Source organism: Schistocerca nitens, chromosome 8, assembly GCF_023898315.1.
Source record: "Schistocerca nitens isolate TAMUIC-IGC-003100 chromosome 8, iqSchNite1.1, whole genome shotgun sequence".
NCBI lineage: Eukaryota > Metazoa > Arthropoda > Insecta > Orthoptera > Acrididae > Schistocerca > Schistocerca nitens.
The window spans coordinates 487631019-487656424 of NC_064621.1; the positions used below are offsets into that span (position 1 = coordinate 487631019).

The window sequence follows — 25406 nt, forward strand, 5'->3', positions numbered from 1 at the left end:
AAAAAATAAAAGCGCCATTAATAACCACCACGAATCATACTGTTTTACACAGTAAACATATTGAGAATATATGTTGTGTGACAACTACACTCCTGGAAATTGAAATAAGAACACCGTGAATTCATTGTCCCAGGAAGGGGAAACTTTATTGACACATTCCTGGGGTCAGATACATCACATGATCACACTGACAGAACCACAGGCACATAGACACAGGCAACAGAGCATGCACAATGTCGGCACTAGTACAGTGTATATCCACCTTTCGCAGCAATGCAAGCTTCTATTCTCCCATGGAGACGATCGTAGAGATGCTGGATGTAGTCCTGTGGAACGGCTTGCCATTCCATTTCCACCTGGCGCCTCAGTTGGACCAGCGTTCGTGCTGGACGTGCAGACCGCGTGAGACGACGCTTCATCCAGTCCCAAACATGCTCAATGGGGGACAGATCCGGAGATCTTGCTGGCCAGGGTAGTTGACTTACAGCTTCTAGAGCACGTTGGGTGGCACGGGATACATGCGGACGTGCATTGTCCTGTTGGAACAGCAAGTTCCCTTGCCGGTCTAGGAATGGTAGAACGATGGGTTCGATGACGGTTTGGATGTACCGTGCACTATTCAGTGTCCCCTCGACGATCACCAGTGGTGTACGGCCAGTGTAGGAGATCGCTCCCCACACCATGATGCCGGGTGTTGGCCCTGTGTGCCTCGGTCGTATGCAGTCCTGATTGTGGCGCTCACCTGCACGGCGCCAAACACGCATACGACCATCATTGGCACCAAGGCAGAAGCGACTCTCATCGCTGAAGACGACACGTCTCCATTCATCCCTCCATTCACGCCTGTCGCGACACCACTGGAGGCGGGCTGCACGATGTTGGGGCGTGAGCAGAAGACGGCCTAACGGTGTGCGGGACCGTAGCCCAGCTTCATGGATACGGTTACGAATGGTCCTCGCCGATACCCCAGGAGCAACAGTGTCCCTAATTTGCTGGGAAGTGGCGGTGCGGTCCCCTACGGCACTGCGTAGGATCCTACGGTCTTGGCATGCATCCGTGCGTCGCTGCGGTCCGGTCCCAGGTCGACGGGCACGTGCACCTTCCGCCGACCACTGGCGACAACATCGATGTACTGTGGAGACCTCACGCCCCACGTGTTGAGCAATTCGGCGGTACGTCCACCCGGCCTCCCGCATGCCCACTATACGCCCTCGCTCAAAGTCCGTCAACTGCACATACGGTTCACGTCCACGCTGTCGCGGCATGCTACCAGTGTTAAAGACTGCGATGGAGCTCCCTATGCCACGGCAAACTGGCTGACACTGACGGCGGCGGTGCACAAATGCTGCGCAGCTAGCGCCATTCGACGGCCAACACCGCGGGTCCTGGTGTGTCCGCTGTGCCGTGCGTATGATCATTGCTTGTGCAGCCCTCTCGCAGTGTCCGGAGCAAGTATGGTGGGTCTGACACACCGGTGTCAATGTGTTCTTTTTTCCATTTCCAGGAGTGTAAGTATCATTTTCTTATAGTGTAAAATGCCGTAATTCATTCCACTATCTCTTAATAGAGATTTTATGATTCAGCTTCATCGGAAAAGATCAAGCATTATAAATAATTTGAGTTTATGACAATTTAAAACCCTTGGGTGGATTACAAATACTGAAATAGTTTGAGCTACAGTGTTTTGACTGTGTTTATGACTCTATATGGCGTTCAACACATTAAGCAGGTTTTCTTTGGTTTTTCTTTAGCTGTGGATCCTTAAAACAGTATTCGCTGTACCATTTTCCATATTTGTTTAATCTAATATGAATCCTTACAACCGTCTCATTCTGTATTTATTCTCTGATGACATTTGTACACAATTCATTCCAATATGCATCAGTTATGTAACAACCAAATCTGCAAACAACCAGAAATGTTCAATGTCTCTCTCATCCTAATCTTCACCAATTTTTGGCGAACTGTTTTTATATGGAGAAAACCTTGTAGATAGGGCAACCACAGCTATGAGTGAGTAATCATCTTGGATATTAATAAACTGTTTGATCTGTATTTAGTCATTTATTTTTAGATCACTACCGGTTTCATGGCACTAGGAGTCACATCTTGAGGCGAACATCTACATAACAATAAATCAAGAAGGAATAACAACTCTAAGGCATCAACTGATATCATACTCTTCTAAAAAACCATAAAATAGATCTTTTTAAAAACTTTTAAAAGCTTTTACATAAGAATGTTACACTATTTGTATTTGGGTACCTAAATCAATTGAGCTGAAAAGCTTGGAACTTCGTGCCCAATATTTGTTGTCTGTCCAAATAAAACACCACTAGAAGGTGGTAAGTCATAAAATAAAATAGCTGGATGCATGCATTCTAATCCAATATGGTGGATAGGACGTAAACAAATTATATAGTAGTGATCCACTGCTAAGCCGAAATTATTATGAAAAACTATTAAGACCTAATATGCGGTGAGCTTGTGAAAAACAAGAAGTAGTTGCAGCACAACAGAGAGATTCTATGTAACCTGACCAAAATGTGTCACGTAAATAGCTTACTGACAGAAAAATAGAAAATGAAAAAAACATTACTTCTCCAGTCTACAGGCAGTCATGGAACAGGGGACATCACTGTATGCTGTCTCTTACTTATGGCATGAAAGTTAATATGCTAGCCTATAGACAGCTTGCGCATGTGCTGGTGATCTGGAGTCTTTGGGGCAATGCATGAATGGTAAATGTCAGCTGACATCTATTTTCATTATTAACACCCGTAAGTTTTGCTAACCTAAAAAGAACTCTTAAACCATGGGTGTTCATGACTTAAAACGTGCATCTATTATGGTGAAGGGACAGATCTGCTGACAATGTTTCCTAAACAAACAAACAAAAAAAATTTAAATTCTAAAATCATTGTTTTGTAAAACTGTTTTACAATTGTGTTTCTGTTTTAGAAGGTTGGGTTGAGAGGGGGGGGGGGGGTGAGGGACAGAAGAGGAGGAAATGGGAAATGTGAAGACCCTGGAGGAAAGAAGGGGACTAGGTAAAAGAACAACTCAGTATTACATCAACTAACTTCCATAAGGCTATGGTGCCCCATTTGTTCAGTTAGGGTTTGGTGTGGAAAACAACTAATAGATCGCATAATTTTAGCCCCTTCTATGATATTTAAAGAATGACCCTTGCTTTCCCTATGTAAAAGAAAAATCAATGACAGAATGCTTCTGACCACAAAAGTGGGTACTCAAGGCAGATGCAAGCATACCAAGTTAGGCAGGAAAGACATTCTTTAGATTTTTAAATAACAGCAAAACCTTAGTTAATATTAAAGCACATGTTCAATTCAGTAAGAAACGCCTCGAAAGCGGTTGAATCCCATATATATAAAACACTTATTCTGACAAAGACTAACTATGCCTGAGCAGTATGTCTGCGAAGTTCAGGCATATGACAGATGTGAAGTATGATGTTTGTACGCACGGAATGATCACATAAATGAGGGTGTATTTAACCCAATTGTTTTCCAGGTTAGTAAGCAGGCAGCAACACAATTGGACCTGCAAGCACACTGAAGATTTTGTGTGGAACAGTTCATGTTAGGTGTAACCAATCAACAACAGATCAATTCATTGATCTTTCACAGTGACCCCACACTTTATGGTGCCAACCTAACCATGACTGACTGAAATGAAGTAGCTGTTGGCATCAATAAGATAATTGACGGATGTCTTACAGATTACAATGGTTGTGGATTAGTCAAGGAACAACATTAGAGTGGCAAGGCTGTTTTGGATAATTATATATATCTAAAAACAAAGATGATGTGACTTACCGAACGAAAGCGCTGGCAGGTCGATAGATACACAAACAAACACAAACACACACACAAAATTCAAGCTTTCGCAACAAACTGTTGCCTCATCAGGAAAGAGGGGAAGGAGAGGGAAAGACGAAAGGATGTGGGTTTTAAGGGAGAGGGTAAGGAGTCATTCCAATCCCGGGAGCGGAAAGACTTACCTTAGGGGGAAAAAAGGACAGGTATACACTCGCACACACACACATATCCATCCACACATATACAGACACAAGCAGACATATTTAAAGTTTGGGCAGAGATGTCAGTCAAGGCGGAAGTGAAGAGGCAAAGATGATGTTGAATGACAGGTGAGGTATGAGTGGCGGCAACTTGAAATTAGCGGAGATTGAGGCCTGGTGGGTAACGGGAAGAGAGGATATATTGAAGAGCAAGTTCCCATCTCCGGAGTTCGGATAGGTTGGTGTTAGTGGGAAGTATCCAGATAACCCGGACGGTGTAACACTGTGCCAAGATGTGCTGGCCGTGCACCAAGGCATGTTTAGCCACAGGGTGATCCTCATTACCAACAAACACTGTCCATTCACATGAATGGACACAGGCAGACAGTGTTTGTTGGTAATGAGAATCACCCTGTGGCTAAACATGCCTTGGTGCACGGCCAGCACATCTTGGCACAGTGTTACACCGTCCAGGTTATCTGGATACTTCCCACCAACACCAACCTATCCGAACTCCGGAGATGGGAACTTGCTCTTCAATATATCCTCTCTTCCCGTTACCCACCAGGCCTCAATCTCCGCTAATTTCAAGTTGCCGCCACTCATACCTCACCTGTCATTCAACATCATCTTTGCCTCTTCACTTCTGCCTCGACTGACATCTCTGCCCAAACTTTAAATATGTCTGCTTGTGTCTGTATATGTGTGGATGGATATGTGTGTGTGTGCGTGCGCGAGTGTATACCCGTCCCTTTTCCCCCCCAAAGGTAGGTCTTTCCGCTCCCGGGATTGGAATGACTCCTTACCTTCTCCCTTAAAACCCACATCCTTTCGTCTTTCCCTCTCCTTCCCTCTTTCCTGATGAGGCAACAGTTTGTTGCGAAAGCTTGAATTTTGTGTGTATGTTTGTGTTCGTTTGTGTGTCTGTCGACCTGCCAGCACTTTCATTTGGTAAGTCACATCATCTTTGTTTTTAGATATATTTTTTCTACGTGGAATGTTTCCCTCTATATGCCTGCTTGTGTCTGTATGTGTGGATGGATATGTGTGTGTGTGCGAGTGTATACCTGTCCTTTTTTCCCCCGAAGGTAAGTCTTTCCGCTCCCGGGATTGGAATGACTCCTTACCCTCTCCCTTAAAACCCACATCCTTTCGTCTTTCCCTCTCCTTCCCTCTTTCCTGATGAGGCAACAGTTTGTTGCGAAAGCTTGAATTTTGTGTGTATATTTGTGTTTGTTTGTGTGTCTATCGACCTGCCAGCGCTTTTGTTTGGTAAGTCTCATCATCTTTCTTTTTAGATATATTTTTTCCACGTGGAATGTTTCCCTCTGTTATATATATATATATATATATATATATATATATATATATATATATACTCTTATGAACCTAAAAGTGCTAATTGTCCAGTCAGACAATGGAAAAACAGCCATTGATTTAAGTGACTATCAGTATGTGGATAAAGTGCAATCCTTCTTTTCAGATAAAAGAACTTAAGTCTAATGTATATCCTGCAAATAGATACTTGGCAAGCTTAGACTCTTAATACAACCAATACACTTCCAAAACCTCCAAGATGAATCCAGAAATTCATAACAACATAGTATACTACTAAAGATATACTGATGACTCAGCTGTGCTTCACAAAGGGAGCAAAAAGCAAATAGAAAACTTGTCCAAGGAAATGAGTAGTATGCATGCCAAGATCGAATTCATGATGGAACATGAAGTGGACAGAAAGATTAACTTTTTAGATCTGACCATACACAACAAAAATAATAGACAATCATTTCAGATACACAGAAAACTGACATGTTTGGCTGTCATTATTAGCACCCACTACAAGCAGAATAATACAGCTTCCCCTATGCCAAACAGAAAAGAAGAAAGAATTATACAAATTACGAAAGGTCGCTGCAGCAAACTAATATGACCTGGACTTAGTTAACACAATATACAACAAAATTAAGGAGAATATAAAGAAGAGAAATGAACGGCATGCAAAGGTGGCATCGGATAAGGTCAAGTACACCACCTTGAAAGAGACAGTAAAACTACAGATAGAATTGAGCACCTATTCCAAAGAACGGGAGTTCAAATTGTGTTCAGGACTGAAGATAACATAAAAACAAGAGTGCGTCATAACGTGCCACATAGGAGTAATAAATATAGGGAAATTTGAGGACTACTAACTATCACGCTGCGATTGAGATAAAGGTATACTGGCCAAATTAACAGTTCCTATGACGTAAGATTAAACAAGAACATTTATGCCAGTGATAAAATTGTTAGTTTTACACATGCAAAAGGAGGGGCATGATATTGATAGCACTGACCACCAACTAAAAATTTTATATATCATCTATAAAAGCAGATGGTTGGACATTTTAGAAGACCTTCAAATTTTTGCCACGAAATGCAAAGAACCTCAAACTTCTCAATGAACAAAATGAGTTTGCAACTAATGCATATTTTAATATTTACAATGATTTACTTAGCTGAGGGTCCAACTGTGGGCTAGGGGGTAGCATCTTTGATTAGTAATAAAAATGTCCTCAGTCCCAAGTTTGGACCCCACCACCACTTAAATTTTGAACAAAAATCATCAGCAGTGGCAGCTGATTCTGGCATAAGTAGTCACCTCTTATTCAGCCAACGGCCTTCTCAAAGAGCATGGAGGAGTGAACAGAGGTTCAGGGAACACTCTTTCCCTTGTGGTGGGAAACAGCCCCTAACGGCAGAAGAATCAGCATTAATCAATGGCATGAGGATGCAGAGGGCCATGGAAACCACAGCACTGGAATCACTTTATGTGTATTCACAGGACATGTGGCCTTTAATTGAAAAGTGTCATGATGATCTCTCCACTGGCAAAACATTCCGGACCAGCCCCCATTCAGTTATCCATGAGGGAACTACCAAGGGGGAGGTGACCATGAGAACAACACTGAATAACCTATGAGTGGATAATGTTCCAAGAGTCGGAGTGTGGAATGTCAGAAGTCTGAACATGGTAAGGAAGCAAGAAAATCAGAAAAGGGAAATGCTAAGGCTAAATCTAGATATAGTGAGGGTTAGTGAAGTGAAAAGGAAAGAAGACAAAGATTTCTGGTCAGGTGAAACAGGATAATACAACAGCAGCAGAAAATGGTACAATGGGAGTACGATTCATTACGAATAGGAAGGCACGGCTGAGAGACCGTTACTGTGAACAGTTCAGCAATTGGGCAGTTTTTGCTGGAATCAGCTGCAGACCAACACCGACAACAATAGTTCAGGTGTACAAGCTAACGCTGGAAGCCGAAGATGAGGACATAAAGGAAGTATATGAGGATATTGAACGGGTAATTCAGTAAGTAAAGGGAGGTGAAAATCTAATAGACACGAGGACGGGAATGCGGTTGTAGGGGAAGGAGTAAAAGAGTTACAGGAGAATATGGGCTTCGTACCATGAATAAGAGAGAAGAAAGATTGAGTTCTGCAATAAATTTCAGCTAGTAATAGAGAATACTCTGTTCAAGAATCACAAGAGGAGGCAGAATACTTGGAAAAGATCAGGAGTTACAGGCAGATTTCAATTCAAGCACATCACTGTCAGGCAGAGATTAAGAAATCAGATACTGGATTGTAAGATGTACCCACGAGCAGATATAAACTCAGATCACAATTTAGTAGTGACGAAAAGTAGGCTAAAGTTTAAGAGATTAGTCACGAATAATCAATACACAAAGTAGGATACGGAAGTACTAAGGAATGAAGAGGTACACTTGAAGTTCTCTGAGGCTATAGAGACAGCAATACGGAATAGCTCAATAAGCACTTCAATTGAAGAGGAATGGGAATCTCTAAAAAGATGGAAAGTACATCTGTACAAGGAAGGTAACTGCGGAGAAATCATGGGTAACAGTTGATCAATGAAAAAAGGACGTAAAAAAATGTTCAAGGAAATTCAGGGAAACGGAAATACAAGTCACTTAAGAGTGAAATAAATAGGAGCTGCAAGGAAGCTAAGGTGAAATGGCTGCATGAAAAATGTGAAGAAATTGAATATGAAATAATTGTCAGAAGGAATGACACAATTTATAGGAAACGCAAAACAACATTCACTGAAATTAAAAGCAAGGGTGGTAACATCAAAAGTGCAATGGGAATTCCACAGTTAAATGCACAGCTGAGTGTGGACGGATGGAAAGAATACGCTGAAGGTCTCTATGAGATGGTGGACTTGCCTGACGACATGACAGAAGAAGAAACGAGGCAGTATAGAGGAGTATTAGAATCAAAATTTAAAAGAGCCCTGGAAGACTTAAAAATCAAATAAGGCAGAAGGTATAGATAAAATTCCCTCAGAATTTCTAGAAACATTTGGGGAAGTGGGAACAAAATGACTATTCGTGTTGGTGTGTAGAACTTACAAGTCTTGCAATATAGCTCTCGACTTTTGGAAAAAACACCATTCACACAACTCCGAAGATTGCAAGAACTGCTAAGTGTGAGAATTGCTGCAAAATCAGCTTAACAACTCACACATCTGTTGCTGACAACAATAATATACAGAAGAATGGAAAAGAGAACTGAGGCTGTGTTAGATTATCAGTTTGACTTTAGAAAAGGTAAAGGCATCAGAGAGGCAATTCTGACATTGTGGTTGACAATGGAAGCAAGACTAAAGAAAAATACAGACACATTCATATGATTTGCTGACCTAGAAAAAAGCATTTGACAATGTAAAATGGTGCAAGATGTTTGAAATTCTGAGAAAAATAGTGTAAGCTATAGAGAAAGACTGGTAATATATAATATAAACAAGAACTGAGAGGGAATAGTAAGAGTGGAAGATCAAGTACGAAGTGCTCAGATTAAAGAGGATTTAAGACAGGGATGTAGTCTTTCATTCCTATTGCTCAATCTATACATCAAAGCAGTGATGATGGAAACAAAAGAAAGTTTCAGGAGTGGATTAAAATTCAAGGTGAAAGGATATCAATGACACGACATTGCTATCCTTAATGAAAGTGAAGATTTACATGATCTGCTGAATGGATGAACTGTCTAATGAATAGAGAATGTGGACTGAAAGTAAGTCTATAAAAGACAAAAATAATGGGACATAGCAGAAATGAGAAAGGTGAGGAACTATACATCAAGTTTGGTGATCGTGAAATAGATGAAGTTAAGGAATTCTGCTACCTGTGCAGCAAAATAACCCATGACAAGCAGGGCAAGGAGGACATCGAAAGTAGACTAGCACTGGCAAAAAGGACATTCCTGGCCAAGACAAGTCCAATAGTATGAAATACAGACCTTAATTTGATGAAGAAATTTCTGAGAATGTATGTTTAGAGCACAGAACTGTAAGTTGGTGAAACAAGGACTGCGGTACAATCAGAACAGAAGAGAATTGAAGCATTTGAGTTGTGGTACTGCAGAAGAATGTTGAAAATTAGGTGGACTGGTAAGGTAAGCAATGAGGTGGCTCTCTGCAGGATTGGTAAGGAAAGTAATATATGGAAAACACCGACAAGCAGAAGGGACAGGATGGTAGAGCATGAATTAAGACACAGGAAATAATTTCCATGGTACTACACTTCATCATAAGAATAAACCTGATTAAACAAACATGAACGTGATGATTGGTCAGAAGCCGTAACACACACACACTGGTGGGCTCTTAGAAGTAGCTCCTAATTATGTATCAGATATCTTACTAAGTTACATTAAATGAAACGAAGATATTCTAAGGTATTAAAACCCACTGTCTCTGTACTGATATGCTCTGTTTGTCACGCTGTTAATATCCGGCACGAAAATGGCTGAGGCAGCTTCCTGCTCCGTAGTGAAAAGTGTGTGGAAAACTGTTAAAAAGTGCTGAGAAATATATGGTTGTTCATGTTTTTCATAAATTTACAGAAAAAAATCGACTTCAAGTTTTTCGAGGGACCGTATTTAACACAGCTGAAATACAAGTACTTACTGCATGTATAGTGAATTGTTAGTGTAGTAGACTGATAATCTGGTGTAGTTCATGGATTGATGGTTCAAGTTTTGCCTTTTTCATCTCTTCTCTTTTCCCTATTCAATGTGAAATAGATATCTCTCGTAACTGTACAATTTATCATCATTTTTTAATGAATAATGCACATCATCTTGTTTCTAATTACATACTGCACACCAAATTCATGTTTCCAGTTCAAATATAAATTCTTAATTTTGATATTTTATGAAAGACTGCTAATAAAGGTTGCTTAAATTAACAAAACATAACAATTTAATTTTTAGGACAAAAATTAAAAACCAAATACTCTTTATTTCGACTACGTCTATAGTTATATACCACAGATGTCATCTTATACAAGAGATAAATGTCATAGAAATACGAAAAACAATTTTCACAGCATCGAGCATACGGTAAAAATGTTGCATTTTTACATTTGCCACTGTACCATTACAATATAAATCCAAGAGAACTTGTCTGGAGCCAAGTTAAGGGATTTGTCGCAAGAAATAACAAGACTGTTAAGCTGCAAGACATACTGGAACTAACATATGCAGTGTATTCATGTCACCGAATGGCGGCAGGACATAGATCGGCATGTCGTAAAAGAAGCAGAGAAAAGGCAGTGCCTGAGTGGCTTCGTCGATTCTACTGTCGATCCACTCATAATCAGTGTAGCAGATGACAGTCCCAGAATTGAAACGTGTTTCTCAGATGACTGACTGTAATTAATACCTTCAGTGGCTTCGGTATTGTATGGTGAAATTCCTGCAATATATGCTTTTACATAACACACAGCTTGCTCAGAAAAATTATCCTGTATTTATGTTAGGAATTTTCATCATTCTTGTTCGTAATTAGAATGCTATGTTAGGTGAGTACTAGAGTGTTTTATGCTTTCTGTCTGGTCACCTCAGAAACATGCAGTAGTACTGGAGTTTTGCCGGATATTATTGTTCTCTCTAAAAATTAAATGTCTCTCCTAAGCCTACGTGCAGTGGCGTAAACATCTAACAGCCTGAACTGCAGCATCACTGGACAGTGAAAAATATAATGTAAAGATGGGTACTCTGGCTCATTTTTTGTTACGGCCTCCCTTTGTTCTAAGTCAAGCTGGGTACAATACAGTCAAGTATAATCATAAGGATACATTTTATGCTCGTTACAAGCACATAGGCTGCGCGATAATGTGTGAAAGCTGTATTGTTTTCTGCTTGTCTCTTTTTACATCTGAACTGCAACTGCTCACACCATTACAGGTTAATCAGACCAGCTAGCTGGCCGGTGCTGTCCAAGTTTAATGTACCAGGAAAGCTGTTGTTCCACATTACCGCGCAGCCTATGTGCTTGTAACGAGCATAAAATGTATCCTTATGATTATACTTGACTGTATTGTACCCAGCTTGACATCCGGTTCATGAGAAACAAAATCCAATGGGTTTCAAGTAAACTGGGAAGAGTACATGGTGCAATGTTTATCTTATGATGAACAGAGTATAGAGAGGAAAAAAATTTAGAGGAAGACAGAGATTGGAACATATCCAGCAAATAATTGGGGATGTAGGTTGCAAGTGCTATTCCGAGATGGTGAAGTTGGCACAGGAGATGAATTTGTGGTGGGCTGCATCAAACCAGTCAGCTGGTAGTTGTTGCTGTCTGAATACATGCTATGGCTTATCATGGGCTGTTTTGTGAATGAGTGCTGCACTTCCTAAAATCTACCCAGCTAATATAAACACCTTGTGGGTGGAAGAAGAGTGCCAGTGAGCTGCAACAAGAAACTGCCCTGGACATCCATTCTATGCTGTCTCTCCTAAGCCTACGTGCAGTGGCGTAAACATCTAACAGCATGAACTGCAGCATCACTGGACAGTGAAAAACATAATGTAAAGATTGGTACTCTGGCTCATTTTTTGTTACGGCCTCCCTTTGTTCTAAATAGATTTTGTTGTTTTAATGTCTTATATTTACTTTCATATTTGATGAGTAACTAACTGAAATAGTATCGTAACAACTATCATATTTTATGGCTTTTACAACTGAGGATTGCCTTACAGAGGACGCACATACGTAGCACAAAGAGTAGGGAAACAAGTGTGTGTGTGTGTGTGTGTGTGTGTGTCCCTGATATCTGATTTTATGTTTAGTTGACAAAACGTGAACAGTTGTTCAGCAAATGCTGTACTAAGGTATGAACCATATGCATGTTAATAGAACCTTACTAGCAGATCTGGTGAAAATAGCACTTGCTCCAGATCTTAAATAAAGCTTTTCTGTTTTCCACTGTAGCAGCTGAAGGTGGCTTTCGAAGGCTGAAACTGGTTATGACTGTATCATAAAAAGCAACACAGGGTCAAAAAAATTACCGTTTAAGAACACTGTTCTTATGAACTTGGCAGCACTGGGACTCCAGGCTCTGTTTAAGTTACATACAGTCGATTTACCAATTATTCCAACTGTTAACCACCATAGTGGGGATTTGTTTACAATACTGAAAAGTTGCTCACAAAGTCTTCTAACAGCATTACTGTCACCCAGTTTGTTTAACATTTCCAGTAAGGGACAGTTAATTGAGAAACTTTCAAACATAACATTCCCCCCAGGAACTCTTCTGGTTTTCTAGGATGTTGAGAGCATTTATACCAATAGTTTAGCTGATGAGACGCAGGACATTGTGGTCCATAATTTAAGGGTGTACAATGTATGACCTAGCAAAGGCACCAATGATGTAAGCGAGCTGCTGGAATTGGTTCTTAGGTTCAATTGCTTTATATTTGGGGTGATGTCTTTTTAAAAAAAGAACGTCTTGCAATGAGGTCCTCCTTGTGATATTGTCTTGGCAATATTATTTATTAAAGCTTTTGAGTCGGATGGTATGAGTCAGTTTCCAAAATACACTAACAAGATCATAGCTCTGTATAGGTATGTAGATGATGTTCTCCTCCTTTTTGATGGGACACGTGAAGAATGTTGTCAGTTTGCAGATGACTTAATCACTCACTTGGAAAGATTAAATTTACTACTCATTACACTTCCCCTGTGCAAATTGTAATGAGTAGTAAATTTAAAATGCGTCATCGCAGTTCCTTATCTGGATCTTAATATTATCTTATGTGATACTTAAGCCAGATTAGATCTTTTCTGAAAGACAACTACCATACACACAGTGATCCACAGCTCCCCCAACCACCTTATCAAGTACAAGATGCCAGCCAGCAAGTTGTTTCTATACAGGCTCCATAGCGTCCCTTTGCTAAAGGAAGCCTTCCATAGGAAGTTCCAAATTATACAGTACACAGTCTGCAATAATGGTTATGACAGTGAATTTATCAATGGTATTAAATATGGTATCCTCAGAAAGATAACCCAATGGCTAGCACCCGTATCTATGCCAATAGTCAGAAGGCCACTGGTAGCAATGCATAACAAAATTCCATATTTTGGCAATATTTGAGAAAAGATTGGAAGACAATTACATTCCAAAAAATATTGAATCAGCTTTCTTCATTCCTGGTAACACTGACACAAAGTATAGACCAAGAGAACACACCATTTGTTTCAAATATAATGCAACTGGGGATATTGTTTCATTTGCAATGACTGCCCCATGCAGTATGTCAGAGGAACTGGCAGGAGCCTCAGTACCATGTTTAAAGATCATCTCAGGGTTTCTCGGTCAAAATCTACTTTGAGTACACATTTTCATGAAAAGAGGCATTCTGCCACGAATCCCCCCAGTAACTTAAAAATTTTACATTGCGAAAACAAGGCCACACTTTAAAAATCACCAAAGAGGTCAAAATCATGTGATCTATTAGTTGTTTTCCACACCAAACCCTAAATGGAGCAATGTAGCGTTTTGGCAAATTTCGACTCCCTAAGTTAGTTGACGTAACACTCTGTTGTTCTTTCACTTAGTCTCCCTTTTCCCCTCCTGGGTCTTTCAATCTCTTAAACCCCTCCATCAACCACCTCCTATGCTCCCTCATTATCTTAGGTTTCTTGTACATCTTCCTTTGAAGTTTATTTATTTATTTATTTTTAAATTCTCAATTTTTAACAGCACATGAAGTATCAAAATTTACTACAGCCTTGGATTCTTTTAATTTTATGAAGTTTTTCAAAAACTACAAACAAAAATGTCAGAATATTAACATTTTTACAGTTTATTCAAGGGCATTGTCTGCAATTCTGTCCCTTTGCTGTAATATATACATCCGGTGGTCCTCTTTAAGTCCTTAAATGCCCTTGGTTTGAGACTTTCCTCTAGAGAAGCATAACTTACGGTGTTACTAATGAAAATAAATTTCAGCTGTTACTAATATAATACATAATGTGTTGTTTTTTCTTTATTTTCATTTACCATTTATTCATATCCCCAAAAGACTACCAATCATTCAGTTGTGACTGTGCGTCATCAGCCCACCTGAGTCGTCTATAGCTTAGCAGTTTACTTCCACGCCATACGTAAGAGAGAACACACGGTCAAGTCCTCATTCGGGAGCAGCGGTACATGTGTTTTTCATGTTCTATTTATCCATCAGTTACCTGTTTACTTGATGCATTTTGTCCAGGTTACTTAAAATATCCCCCCATTTTGCTGCAACCACTCCTCGGATTTTTCAAGCTTACTAGATATTATGTCTTTATAGTTTTTCATAACATATTCAAGTTAGCAGTGGATCACTACAGTATAATTTGTTTGAGTCTCATCCACCATATTGGATTGGAATCCATGCATCCAGCTGTTTTATTCAACGACATACCGCCTTTTAGTGGCGTTTCATTTTGACAGACAATGAACGTTCGGTGCAAAGTTCCAAGCTTTTTAGTTTTACTGATTTTGTTATGCAAGTACAAATATTACAATATCTTGTGTAAAAGCTTGTAAAAGTTTTTAAAAAGCACTAGAAAATTATATCAGTTGATGCCTTAGGGTTGCTATTCATTCTTGATTTATTGTTATGTAGATGATCACCTCAAGATGTGACTTAGTGCCATGAAACCGGTAGTGATCTAAAAATAAAAAAAACTAAATTCATGACAACTATGAACCCAACTTCAAAGGCAGTTGTGTGCATGGAAAAAGACAGACTGTGACCAAAATATGAAAAGCCTCAAGGACCTTGATGAAAGCACAATAATTTGAGGATACACTTCTATAATTAAGTAGGCAGATGATAAAATCAGCTGAATTGGAGAAATTCAGTTTGGTGACAGAAAATGGAAAATATGAAAAAGAATATCTATGGATAGAAAGATTTTGAAACACGAAAGGTCAGCTGAAAATATATAAAAAAAATTCTGTGCTATCAAGAAATATTTGTCATTAGTTTTATTTGGGTTGTAATATGTGGCAGTGAATAAAGAGATTTTTTTTTTTTGTTGATAGTTTTGAAATGTAGTCATGGAGGGAAAACCTTTAAGTGGACCTGGGCATTGTAGTTTTTACTGGATTTTGAAATTTAATAACCCAAAAACTTCTATTGGAATGAAACTTTAAGCAAGCAATTAGTATCCGGTTACCTTCCATTCGGAAAGTGGGTGCACTCAGCAACTGTTATGTGGCTTATAAATTAGAGATTGCAGCAATCAGTCATCCTTTTTTAGATTTTATTACGCAAATCCAGGTTTTGGCTAGTGGCTAGCTATTCGCAATGCACTATTTTCTATTCTCGATGTGTGTGTCCCTGTTGTTCGGTGTCAGTCACACACAAGAAAAAAAATTTAAAAAAGGACGACTGATTGCTGTACTCTATAATTTATACGTAATTAGTATATTGTGGTCTCCATGTGAAAAAATTTACAAACTGTGGAATTCATAGTGGAGTGAATATTTATCATCATTTCACATACTGAATTACATGTAATTTTTACTTTAGGTACACTGTACTTCCACACTATTCAAAATAAAAAGGTCAGAACAAATTATTTTAATTATTAACTTGTTGAAACAGTGAAACGGGAATATTTACCAATTTGTTGTTTTGTGTATTTTAAAAAAAATTGTTCTAAGTCAATTTTTTCTCTTAGTAATTTGAGAATGTACGACATGCTCCAGCTCAAAATATTTAACACATTGTTGAACATGTGGTTCAATGTGTTGGCGAGCGCTATATTATTATTCAAGCAAAATTTTGTTTTTGTAGCTTTAAGATGGGATGAGATAATGATACCGAATTATGCGAAAAAGTTGGTTACAGAAAATTAAAATTAAAGATTTGCATGTCTTCTTCTCAATAACATGCCAAAACATTCCAGCTCCATCCTCTTGTTGATTCCTCGTGTCCTTTCCATCTGCTTTAACTTTCTTTCTTTTCTTTGTTACTCTGGTCTCCTTTGTCATAGTTTCAGCAGTGTTTTCAGCTTCAGCAACACATTACCTCTCGACCTGTAGAGAGGAAGACCGCACTGCAGTTCCTTCTCTAAATCCTCGCACAAACGAAAAAATGGCTGACATCGAAATAAGTGTCCAAGGAATAGAAAAGCATCTGGAATCACTCAACAGAGGAAAGTCCACTGGACCTGACGGGATACCAATTCGATTCTACACAGAGTACGCGAAAGAACTTGCCCCCCTTCTAACAGCCGTGTACCGCAAGTCTCTAGAGGAACGGAGGGTTCCAAATGATTGGAAAAGAGCACAGGTAGTCCCAGTCTTCAAGAAGGGTCGTCGAGCAGATGCGCAAAACTATAGACCTATATCTCTGACGTCGATCTGTTGTAGAATTTTAGAATATGTTTTTTGCTCGAGTATCATGTGGTTTTTGGAAACCCAGAATCTACTATGTAGGAATCAATATGGATTCCGGAAACAGCGATCGTGTGAGACCCAACTCGCGTTATTTGTTCATGAGACCCAGAAAATATTAGATACAGGCTCCCAGGTAGATGCTATTTTTCTTGACTTCCGGAAGGCGTTCGATACAGTTCCGCACTGTCGCCTGATAAACAAAGTAAGAGCCTACGGAATATCAGACCAGCTGTGTGGCTGGATTGAAGAGTTTTTAGCAAACAGAACACAGCATGTTGTTATCAATGGAGAGACGTCTACAGACGTTAAGGTAACCTCTGGCGTGCTACAGGGGAGTGTTATGGGACCATTGCTTTTCGCGGATGATGCTGTAGTATACAGAGAAGTTGCAGCATTAGAAAATTGTAGCAAAATGCAGGAAGATCTGCAGCGGATAGGCACTTGGTGCAGGGAGTGGCAACTGTCCCTTAACATAGACAAATGTAATGTATTGCGAATACATAGAAAGAAGGATCCTTTATTGTATGATTATATGATAGTGGAACAAACACTGGTAGCAGTTACTTCTGTAAAATATCTGGGAGTAAGCGTGCGGAACGATTTGAAGTGGAATGATCATATAAAATTAATTGTTGGTAAGGCGGGTACCAGGTTGAGATTCATTGGGAGAGTGCTTAGAAAATGTAGTCCAGCAACAAAGGAGGTGGCTTACAAAACACTCGTTCGACCTATACTCGAGTATTGTTCATCAGTGTGGGATCCGTACCAGATCGGGTTGACGGAGGAGATAGAGAAGATCCAAAGAAGAGCGGCGCGTTTCGTCACAGGGTTATTTAGTAACCGTGATAGCGTTACGGAGATGTTTAATAAACTCAAGTGGCAGACTCTGCAAGAGAGGCGCTCTGCATCGCGGTGTAGCTTGCTCGCCAGGTTTCGAGAGGGTGCGTTTCTGGATGAGGTATCGAGTATATTGCTTCCCCCTACTTATACCTCCCGAGGAGATCACGAATGTAAAATTAGAGAGATTAGAGCGCGCACGGAGGCTTTCAGACAGTCGTTCTTCCCGCGAACCATACGCGACTGGAACAGGAAAGGGAGGTAATGACAGTGGCACGTAAGGTGCCCTCCGCCACACACCGTTGGGTGGCTTGCGGAGTATGAATGTAGATGTAGATGTAGCAGCCCACTTTCATGTTGCCCCCAGTTTGGCACCGAGGCTGCTCACAGTTTTTAATCTGCCTGTCACTCAATCATTGAAACTTACTGTGGCATCCGTAACACCAATCTGAACAGCTGACAGGCCAACAGAAACACTTTCTGGCAAGCATTCCCAAATGAAATTACTGAAACTTTCATTCGGAATAGGTTTTCCTTGTATGCATTTTTCCAGGAGTTTAGAATCTGAAAGATACGGGCTTTAGTTCTACCATAACAGTTTCTGGTATGGGGTGTGCATGTGTATGTTTCTGTCCACTTGCTTCACACCTATTATACTTGAACCATGAAGTGTTTCCTTTTGGGCAGAGTCCATTCTTTGGATGCTCAATGGTGGATATTCTGTGAAAATAAATTGCCCAAATAGCTTTCCTCATTTCACTGACATTCTCAGTTTCTCCTGATGGCTAGACCATAACATTCTGTGAGATTTTCTACTTCTGATTTAGTGAATCTGTGTTGTCCACCTTTGCTATCACATCCCTGCAGACTTTCTTTAAGACTTGCTCCCTTTCTCTTCTGCACAAGTTCTACATATCCCATTTTTTATTCACCATTTCAGATTCAACATATGGCTTAGCAGCCACAGCACTTTTGATGCTTTTATGGTCACCATTACCAAGGGTAGTAATTAATCTACAAAAAAACAGACTGCCCCTCGCTTTCCATACCACCACTGAAACCTTTCAGTTTTTGTCACATCCATGTTCATTTACCTTATTTTTACAATCTTGAAAATGTTCTGTGAGACATTCACAGTATAGCGCATTGCCTGTATCTACTGAGCGTAACTGTGACAACTCTATTTAGCGATTTACAGCCTCCTCACAGCAACAATATCAGTAGACTGACAAATACCTACACTTACTTTCACTGGCCTCTGCATATATGTTTCACTGACTTCTGTTAGGCCATTATGCAATAGTTTATATTACCTCTCAAATTTGATGACAGATGGCAATGGCAACTCCTTCATAGTACAGAATATCTGGGCTGCCTTTTTTTTCCTTTCCAATATACTTCGCGACATTAGCAAGGCAAATATTTGCTTCACTATATTTTGTGCATGTTACAGGAATACAATTTTGCCAGATTAGACCTCTTCTCTAACTTCTGTCCTTATTAAAACCAAGGTATTTTTCATTCCCACAGTATTTTTATATTTAGCAACAGACAAAAGCAATTCTGAAAGCTCGCACTTACTAATTAAAATGTAACTATTTAAAACACCATCACCTTATTCATTTGCGTAAGATGCTCAAACTGCATTTTGAAGCACTGCTTAATGAATTTTTTGGACTAACCTCATTTCACTGCAGCACAACTTTTTTTTTTTCCATTTTTACGATAGCTAACATCACGTTTGTGTTGATTAATGTAAAATTTACGACTACAATTATGCTTTACTGTTCTGGTATTTTATGATGTAAAATGGTTGACATACGCAGTCACAACAATAAGTTTACAACACATATGCACACAAAAAACACAAGTTAACTCAAGTAATTTACTTGTACCAGAAGGAAGACTGATTGCAATAAATCCCTGTTCGTAGTACTATCTGTATTTTCAAGGATATTATGCAAATAATTTGCTATGGAAACGGCAGAGCCAAAATGAAATAATGAGAATTGTAGCCAAGGCTTTGTGTTTGACAGAAGTGTGACAGCCATGTGTTCAAGTGCCGCATCTGCTTTAGGAAGGCATTTAAACACGAAAATGATGAGGTACTATACCTGAAATACATATTTTTAGATTAAGGAAGAATCACAGAATTTTATTAAATAAAACATTTTCCCCTTTTTTTGCCCACATGATGTCCAGATCCCCTTAAGTAGAATGGCTAGTAGAATGATTAAGTAATAAAAATAGCTGGAGAAAGAAAACCAGTGGGAATGTTAAAGATCAAATTGTGTGCAACCAAAGGTAACTGAAGAAAAGATAGCAAGAAGAGAGGGAGAAAATTTAATATGCTGGATGTCATTAAAATTGGAGGAGTTATTAGGAGATTAAGAAGGTGGCACGGGACAGCAGCAAATAAGTGGTGTGATCGATGCCAGTCGTAAGAGACTTCTGGTACTACTACCCAATATTTTAAGGGTTATTAACTGCTTCCCACAAAAGAAATGGCCTTGATCACACTATTTAAAACTATGCAATCATTTTCTTGTGTGTCAAGGTCACCGAGTTTTCAGCTGGGTCATAAATTTCTTACTTGATAAAAAGTTAATTTGGTATGCGGAGATAGAATATTAGCTACACGAATTGCACTTGCAATAAAAATACCATGGCATACAATGTGATTGTTGGTTGGTTGGTTGTTTCGGGGAAGGAGACCAGACAGCGAGGTCTTCGGTCTCATCGGATTAGGGAAGGACGGGGAAGGAAGTCGGCCGTGCCCTTTGAAAGGAACCATCCCAGCACTTGCCTGGAGCGATTTAGGGAAATCACGGAAAACCTAAATCAGGATGGCCGGACGCGGGATTGAACCGTCGTCCTCCCGAATGAGAGTCCAGTGTCTAACCACTGCGCCACCTCGCTCGGTATAATGTGATTGTCATAACCACAAAATCAGTATAGGCAGGATTTTCTAAACAAATCCTTGCCTCATTGGAAGAATGTTAGAAAGTAAGAAGACAATTGCTCTGCACACAAGAAAGCTTAAAACGACTGTATAGTTAGTAAACATTTGAAAAGATATATGTTAAATATCTGTACCCATGCACAATTTGCAACACACAGCATTAAGTACATAGCTTGAAAGCTACCCAAAATGTGAACTGTAACTGCAAAATAAACGACTTTTAACAGTTAATTACAAAAACATATACAGCAAAAGGGAATTCTGTGGCTGCTGAAATGAAAATATCTCAAAACATGTCAAAGAGTGACAGAACCTCAAACGTTCAGTCAGGAAATAATGGTTTGGCAAATGTATGTAATACTATAAACATGACCAATGAAAAATGTATTTCAATTGGAGGGGTTGTGAGTCGTGCTCAGGTAGCTCAGTTGGTCAGCACTTGTCCAAAAAAGGCAAAGGTCTCAAGTCCACATCTCTGCCTAGCACTTAATTTTAATCTGTCCGGGAGGTTCCATTCGGTGCACACTCCACTGCAGAGTGAAAATTCATTCTGGAAGGAACATATTTGCTTGTTTACAAGTTACAACAAGCACTTTTCGGACAACTACATCACCAACTCAAGATAAGATGCCAATAAAAAATAGACGTAGCTACGTAGCAGTTAAATTTGTTATTCTTACTTGGTAAACACTGTAGGAAATGACACTTAAAAATATATTAGCAGCCCTAACACATGTAACAGACACCACATAGCAAGCTTTCCAAGTGTGCACCTTCATGTCATTTGTAAGTGAATATTTTCCTTGAATTGCCAGATCTCTGTTCGTTGGTTTTTTTTAAAAAATACAGGAGACAGCCTTCTGAATGGTAACAGGTTCACCTGCCCACTTCATGAAATTGCATCCACCACAGAAAGAATATAATGGAAGGCACTTGACCCACAGCTAATTAAAATGAAACATTCACTAGGCCTATTTACTGAATAACCACTGAAGTAAACCTTCCTGTTTAAAATTGTAAAAAAGTTCGGACCTTGGATTCTCATACTGTCTTCAGATTTAAATAATGGCTTATGCCTGTTAACACCATATATTTTCCAACATAGGCCTAACTGTTTTGTTACTAACTGAACTGTACATTTCTGATGTATGTTTTTGGCACTTTAAATCAACATACATCATCTTTCTTTAATTATATAACCAAATCTCTAAAAAGTAACTTCTACACACTTTAGCACTACAGTTACACATTTCTAGTATCCAATTTTTTATGCTCACTGTTAAATCAAAAAAATCTAACAATAGGGGCCCCATCTTGTTGGAAGACACTAAAATATCGTACTACATAGGCAGGCAATTCCTCAATAATACTGAACATCTACTGTTTCTGCTGCAAGCTGAAATGTTTCATTAGCAGACTGGCAACAAAGAATAAAACTTATATCTATTATTCATATATGACTAGAAACATGAATGTTTGGAATATGTAGTCTAGACACGAATAAAAATAAAAACTATAGTGTGTAACAATTTTCTAGTGAGAAGACTTTGTATTGGGAAACTTCTGAAAGCTAATGTAACACACACACTTTCAGTGGAATAAAAGATACTGTTACCCATGCTCAGATCCAGCATCAATGAAAGGTAACAATTATGCTGAAAGCTTTGACACTTTAAAAATCAGCAAAATGTACTAATAAATGAGGGAACACACTTCAGAGCGAATCCAGGCTTCCCATAATTCCTTCACGGAGATATGCTTGTCATTATTGCGATGGAATGCTTGTTGCCTCCGTTCATGACCCTCTGCATAGTTCAATTCTTCTCTCAAAAACTGTAAAAAAAATTAAAGTTTTTCTTTCCATGAAATCTTATTGTGGCACAATTTAAACGAACATAGCTTTACATTATCACTCAAAAATTCTAGTGATCACACAGCTTGCAACAATCATCAGGACTTACAACATGCCCTACATAACTGATCACTCAAAAATTAATAATTTGAGCACATTTAAGAGGTTAAATTATGATTACGGGTTTAAGAAATTCACTAATATATATGAAAGTATACAGACTAATAAAATCTACAATATCTTGCCACACTATTTCCAGGAAAAGAAGTGACTATGTGTCCTACGTGGAAAATGAAGGGAAGAAGAAGAAAAGAGCCTAATCATTGTATAAATTCTGTAACCACTGGCAGCAACAAAGTCCAAACATTAGATCCCACGTTAGAAAATACAATAACTGTGTGCTAAAGGTAAAAACAGTTTGAGAAAAATGAGTTGTGCATACCAAAGTTAAAACATGGAACAAATGTCATCAACACTCTGAGCTTCATTTATAAATAAACACACCAACACAATGTCAAGAGTGCTACAGGTGCACACATTTTTGAACATCTTATATGAACCTATACATTAAAGTAGAGGTATACCTCATCTGATTCAGAGAGATCTACATTCCCATTTGCATCATCATCCAACTGCCTATGCAAAGAACGTATGGCCTCTAGACCCACACGATCCTCCGAGGCCTGTGTCAGACAAGCAGCATCATCATCACTGCAGCTTTCACCAATAGCTGTGGTATAAAGACACTAGCATTAAATACTTCTTATTGACAATTCTGTTTCAATCTACTTTAAGGTTATATTAACACCACACATACCGAATCTAGTTATGCTGGTAATGTTACTTTTGTCAGTGAGCAATAGATCATTAATCACGAATTACATGCATACACACAAAATTTACATTAGGTATGAATTTGAAAGCATGTTAGATCACTGACAGTAAGGCAGGAAAGGTGATAAATTATTTATCGTTGAAGATCACAGACATCGCCTTCTGAACCATTCTGAGATATTTACCATACACTGTAAATGGCAAGCGCCCGGGACAGAAAATTATATTAAATGAAAATTTAACAAGGTCGCCAATACAGCAATAATTCGGGTAAAAGTAAAACAAAACGCACATGTTATGAACGTTAATGGCATTACAGCTAACTCTTATGAAACACGCGAATATAATGTTGAGTTACTGTATAGGGTTAATTGCAATTGACTGAGAAAAGTAATGCTGAATCGTGAACACAAGGCCGCAAATCATAATGCCAACTGACCGGATAGGTGGCAAACTAAAAAACAACGTTCAGCATAATATAAATATGCTGAACTATTACTCTTGCTGAGTGTAATTTTCCACCGACGAAGCCTTATTAAAGTACGAAAGTCCTATTATATGAAACTGGCAACGAACCACGTGCAACAGCAAGGCAGAACAGGCACACTTTTAACATTTTTCACGAATTGCATCCACAGTCTCTTAAACAACTGTGTCAATTTGCGGTGATATATTAAACTAAACTTTATAGATTCAAAATCTTTCTCTTTGTAGTCATTTCTGCTAAAGTTAATAAGAGCAACACAGACACACTGACAAACAAATTACTCAGCTTAATGTTTACATCAAAGTAATTCACGTTCATTTCCAAATTAGTATGTTACCTGCTTCTAGTCCAGCTGTGTATGAGTCTGAATCACTGAAGACAGAATGGGAACTAGATCTGCTTAACAAGTTTCCAGAGGAATGCGAAGATTTGAAGGTTCTTTCCTGTCGTACATCTTCATGTGATTTACTTTCACTGTTTTCTCCATAACAGAAGGGCACAAGGAGGAGGCACAGAACTGACACAGTTTTGGAAACGGCTATGTGCATTGTATCAGTTGAAACACACTTTTACTGATTCAAATTAATGCAAAACCGAGTAGTACTTCACCTCGCACACTCATTCCTCTTGCACTAAAATCTCACAGTATACTCTACTGCACACGCACAGCAAAATACTTATTACAAACAAATACTGCTACACACAGCTACACACTTCAAGGTTGACGGTCTTCTTGCTCTTACCCGAGGTCAAGGAATAAAAGAGGCAAAGAGTCACATAGTGCTGGCAATTTCCGATGGCAGAAAATGCATAGATGTATTAACTTCTCTGGTGACGAAGGTTAGAATTCAGAACTGCACCAGGGAGCAAAAAAACGAAAAAAGGCAATCTCTTGTACAATAAAACTAAGTGATTAATTGATTAAGTATTCATTAAAACAATTCTTTATAAATTCCGTTATTATTCGATCCCCACTAAATTATTTTTATCAATAATGCTCCGCCAGTCACTAAAGGTATTAGTGTGTTCTATAATACTGTCATGAATAAGAATGATTAGGTGTGGGACATGAGCTAAAGTATTTGTGAACAGATAGAATTAGCTGTTACAGAATGAATTAACTATCAATTGTCATTAAACTGATACAAACTACTTGTTGTTAATGAGCTGAAGTTAACACAGTGTGGTCGTATTGCTAGAATCGTCGTTGAACGAGTCTTCGTGTAGCCAGCAAGTGCGTTAAATGACTTTATTGTATGTGCGAACTGTCTCTTTATTGGGTTCGCCTACAGAGTAGAATTCTCTATAAAGAAACAGCAAGCTCATGGCTTGACGATACACAACGATCGTACGAATAAAATGTTTCTGAACTAAAAACTGTTTCTTGTCGCTAAGATAAGAACAACACACGAACACATATAGAAGTGATAAAACTCTCTGACAGCTCGGAATAATTCACCTTCGATGTCAGCGCCCCTGGCGGTTGATACGGAAACCCGATTGACAGCTGCGCCATATCGATATTTATACATTAGTGCGCAACTCGACACTGCACTTCAGTGCGAGAGAAACTTAAACTCGGCCGCCACCACTACATCCACCGGCCACGGGGGAAGGTTGGTGCACCAGGAAGTGTACCCGCT

General features: G+C 39.1%; 1 protein-coding gene across 2 annotated transcripts in view; it reads right to left on the minus strand.

The window, feature by feature from the left end:
* The window catches only part of LOC126198467 (stromal interaction molecule homolog), a 145562-nt gene extending 121059 nt beyond the window's left edge, over nucleotides 1-24503 (minus strand). For both annotated transcript variants that reach the window (XM_049934811.1, XM_049934812.1), the window contains exons 1-3: nucleotides 24101-24503; nucleotides 23027-23172; nucleotides 22304-22423 (exon numbers count right to left, since the gene is read on the minus strand). In XM_049934811.1, the coding sequence (XP_049790768.1) occupies nucleotides 22304-22423; nucleotides 23027-23172; nucleotides 24101-24311 (477 nt within the window). In that variant the 5' untranslated portion in view covers nucleotides 24312-24503. The remainder of the gene's footprint in view (nucleotides 1-22303; nucleotides 22424-23026; nucleotides 23173-24100) is intronic.
* Between the last annotated feature and the right edge of the window lie 903 nt (nucleotides 24504-25406).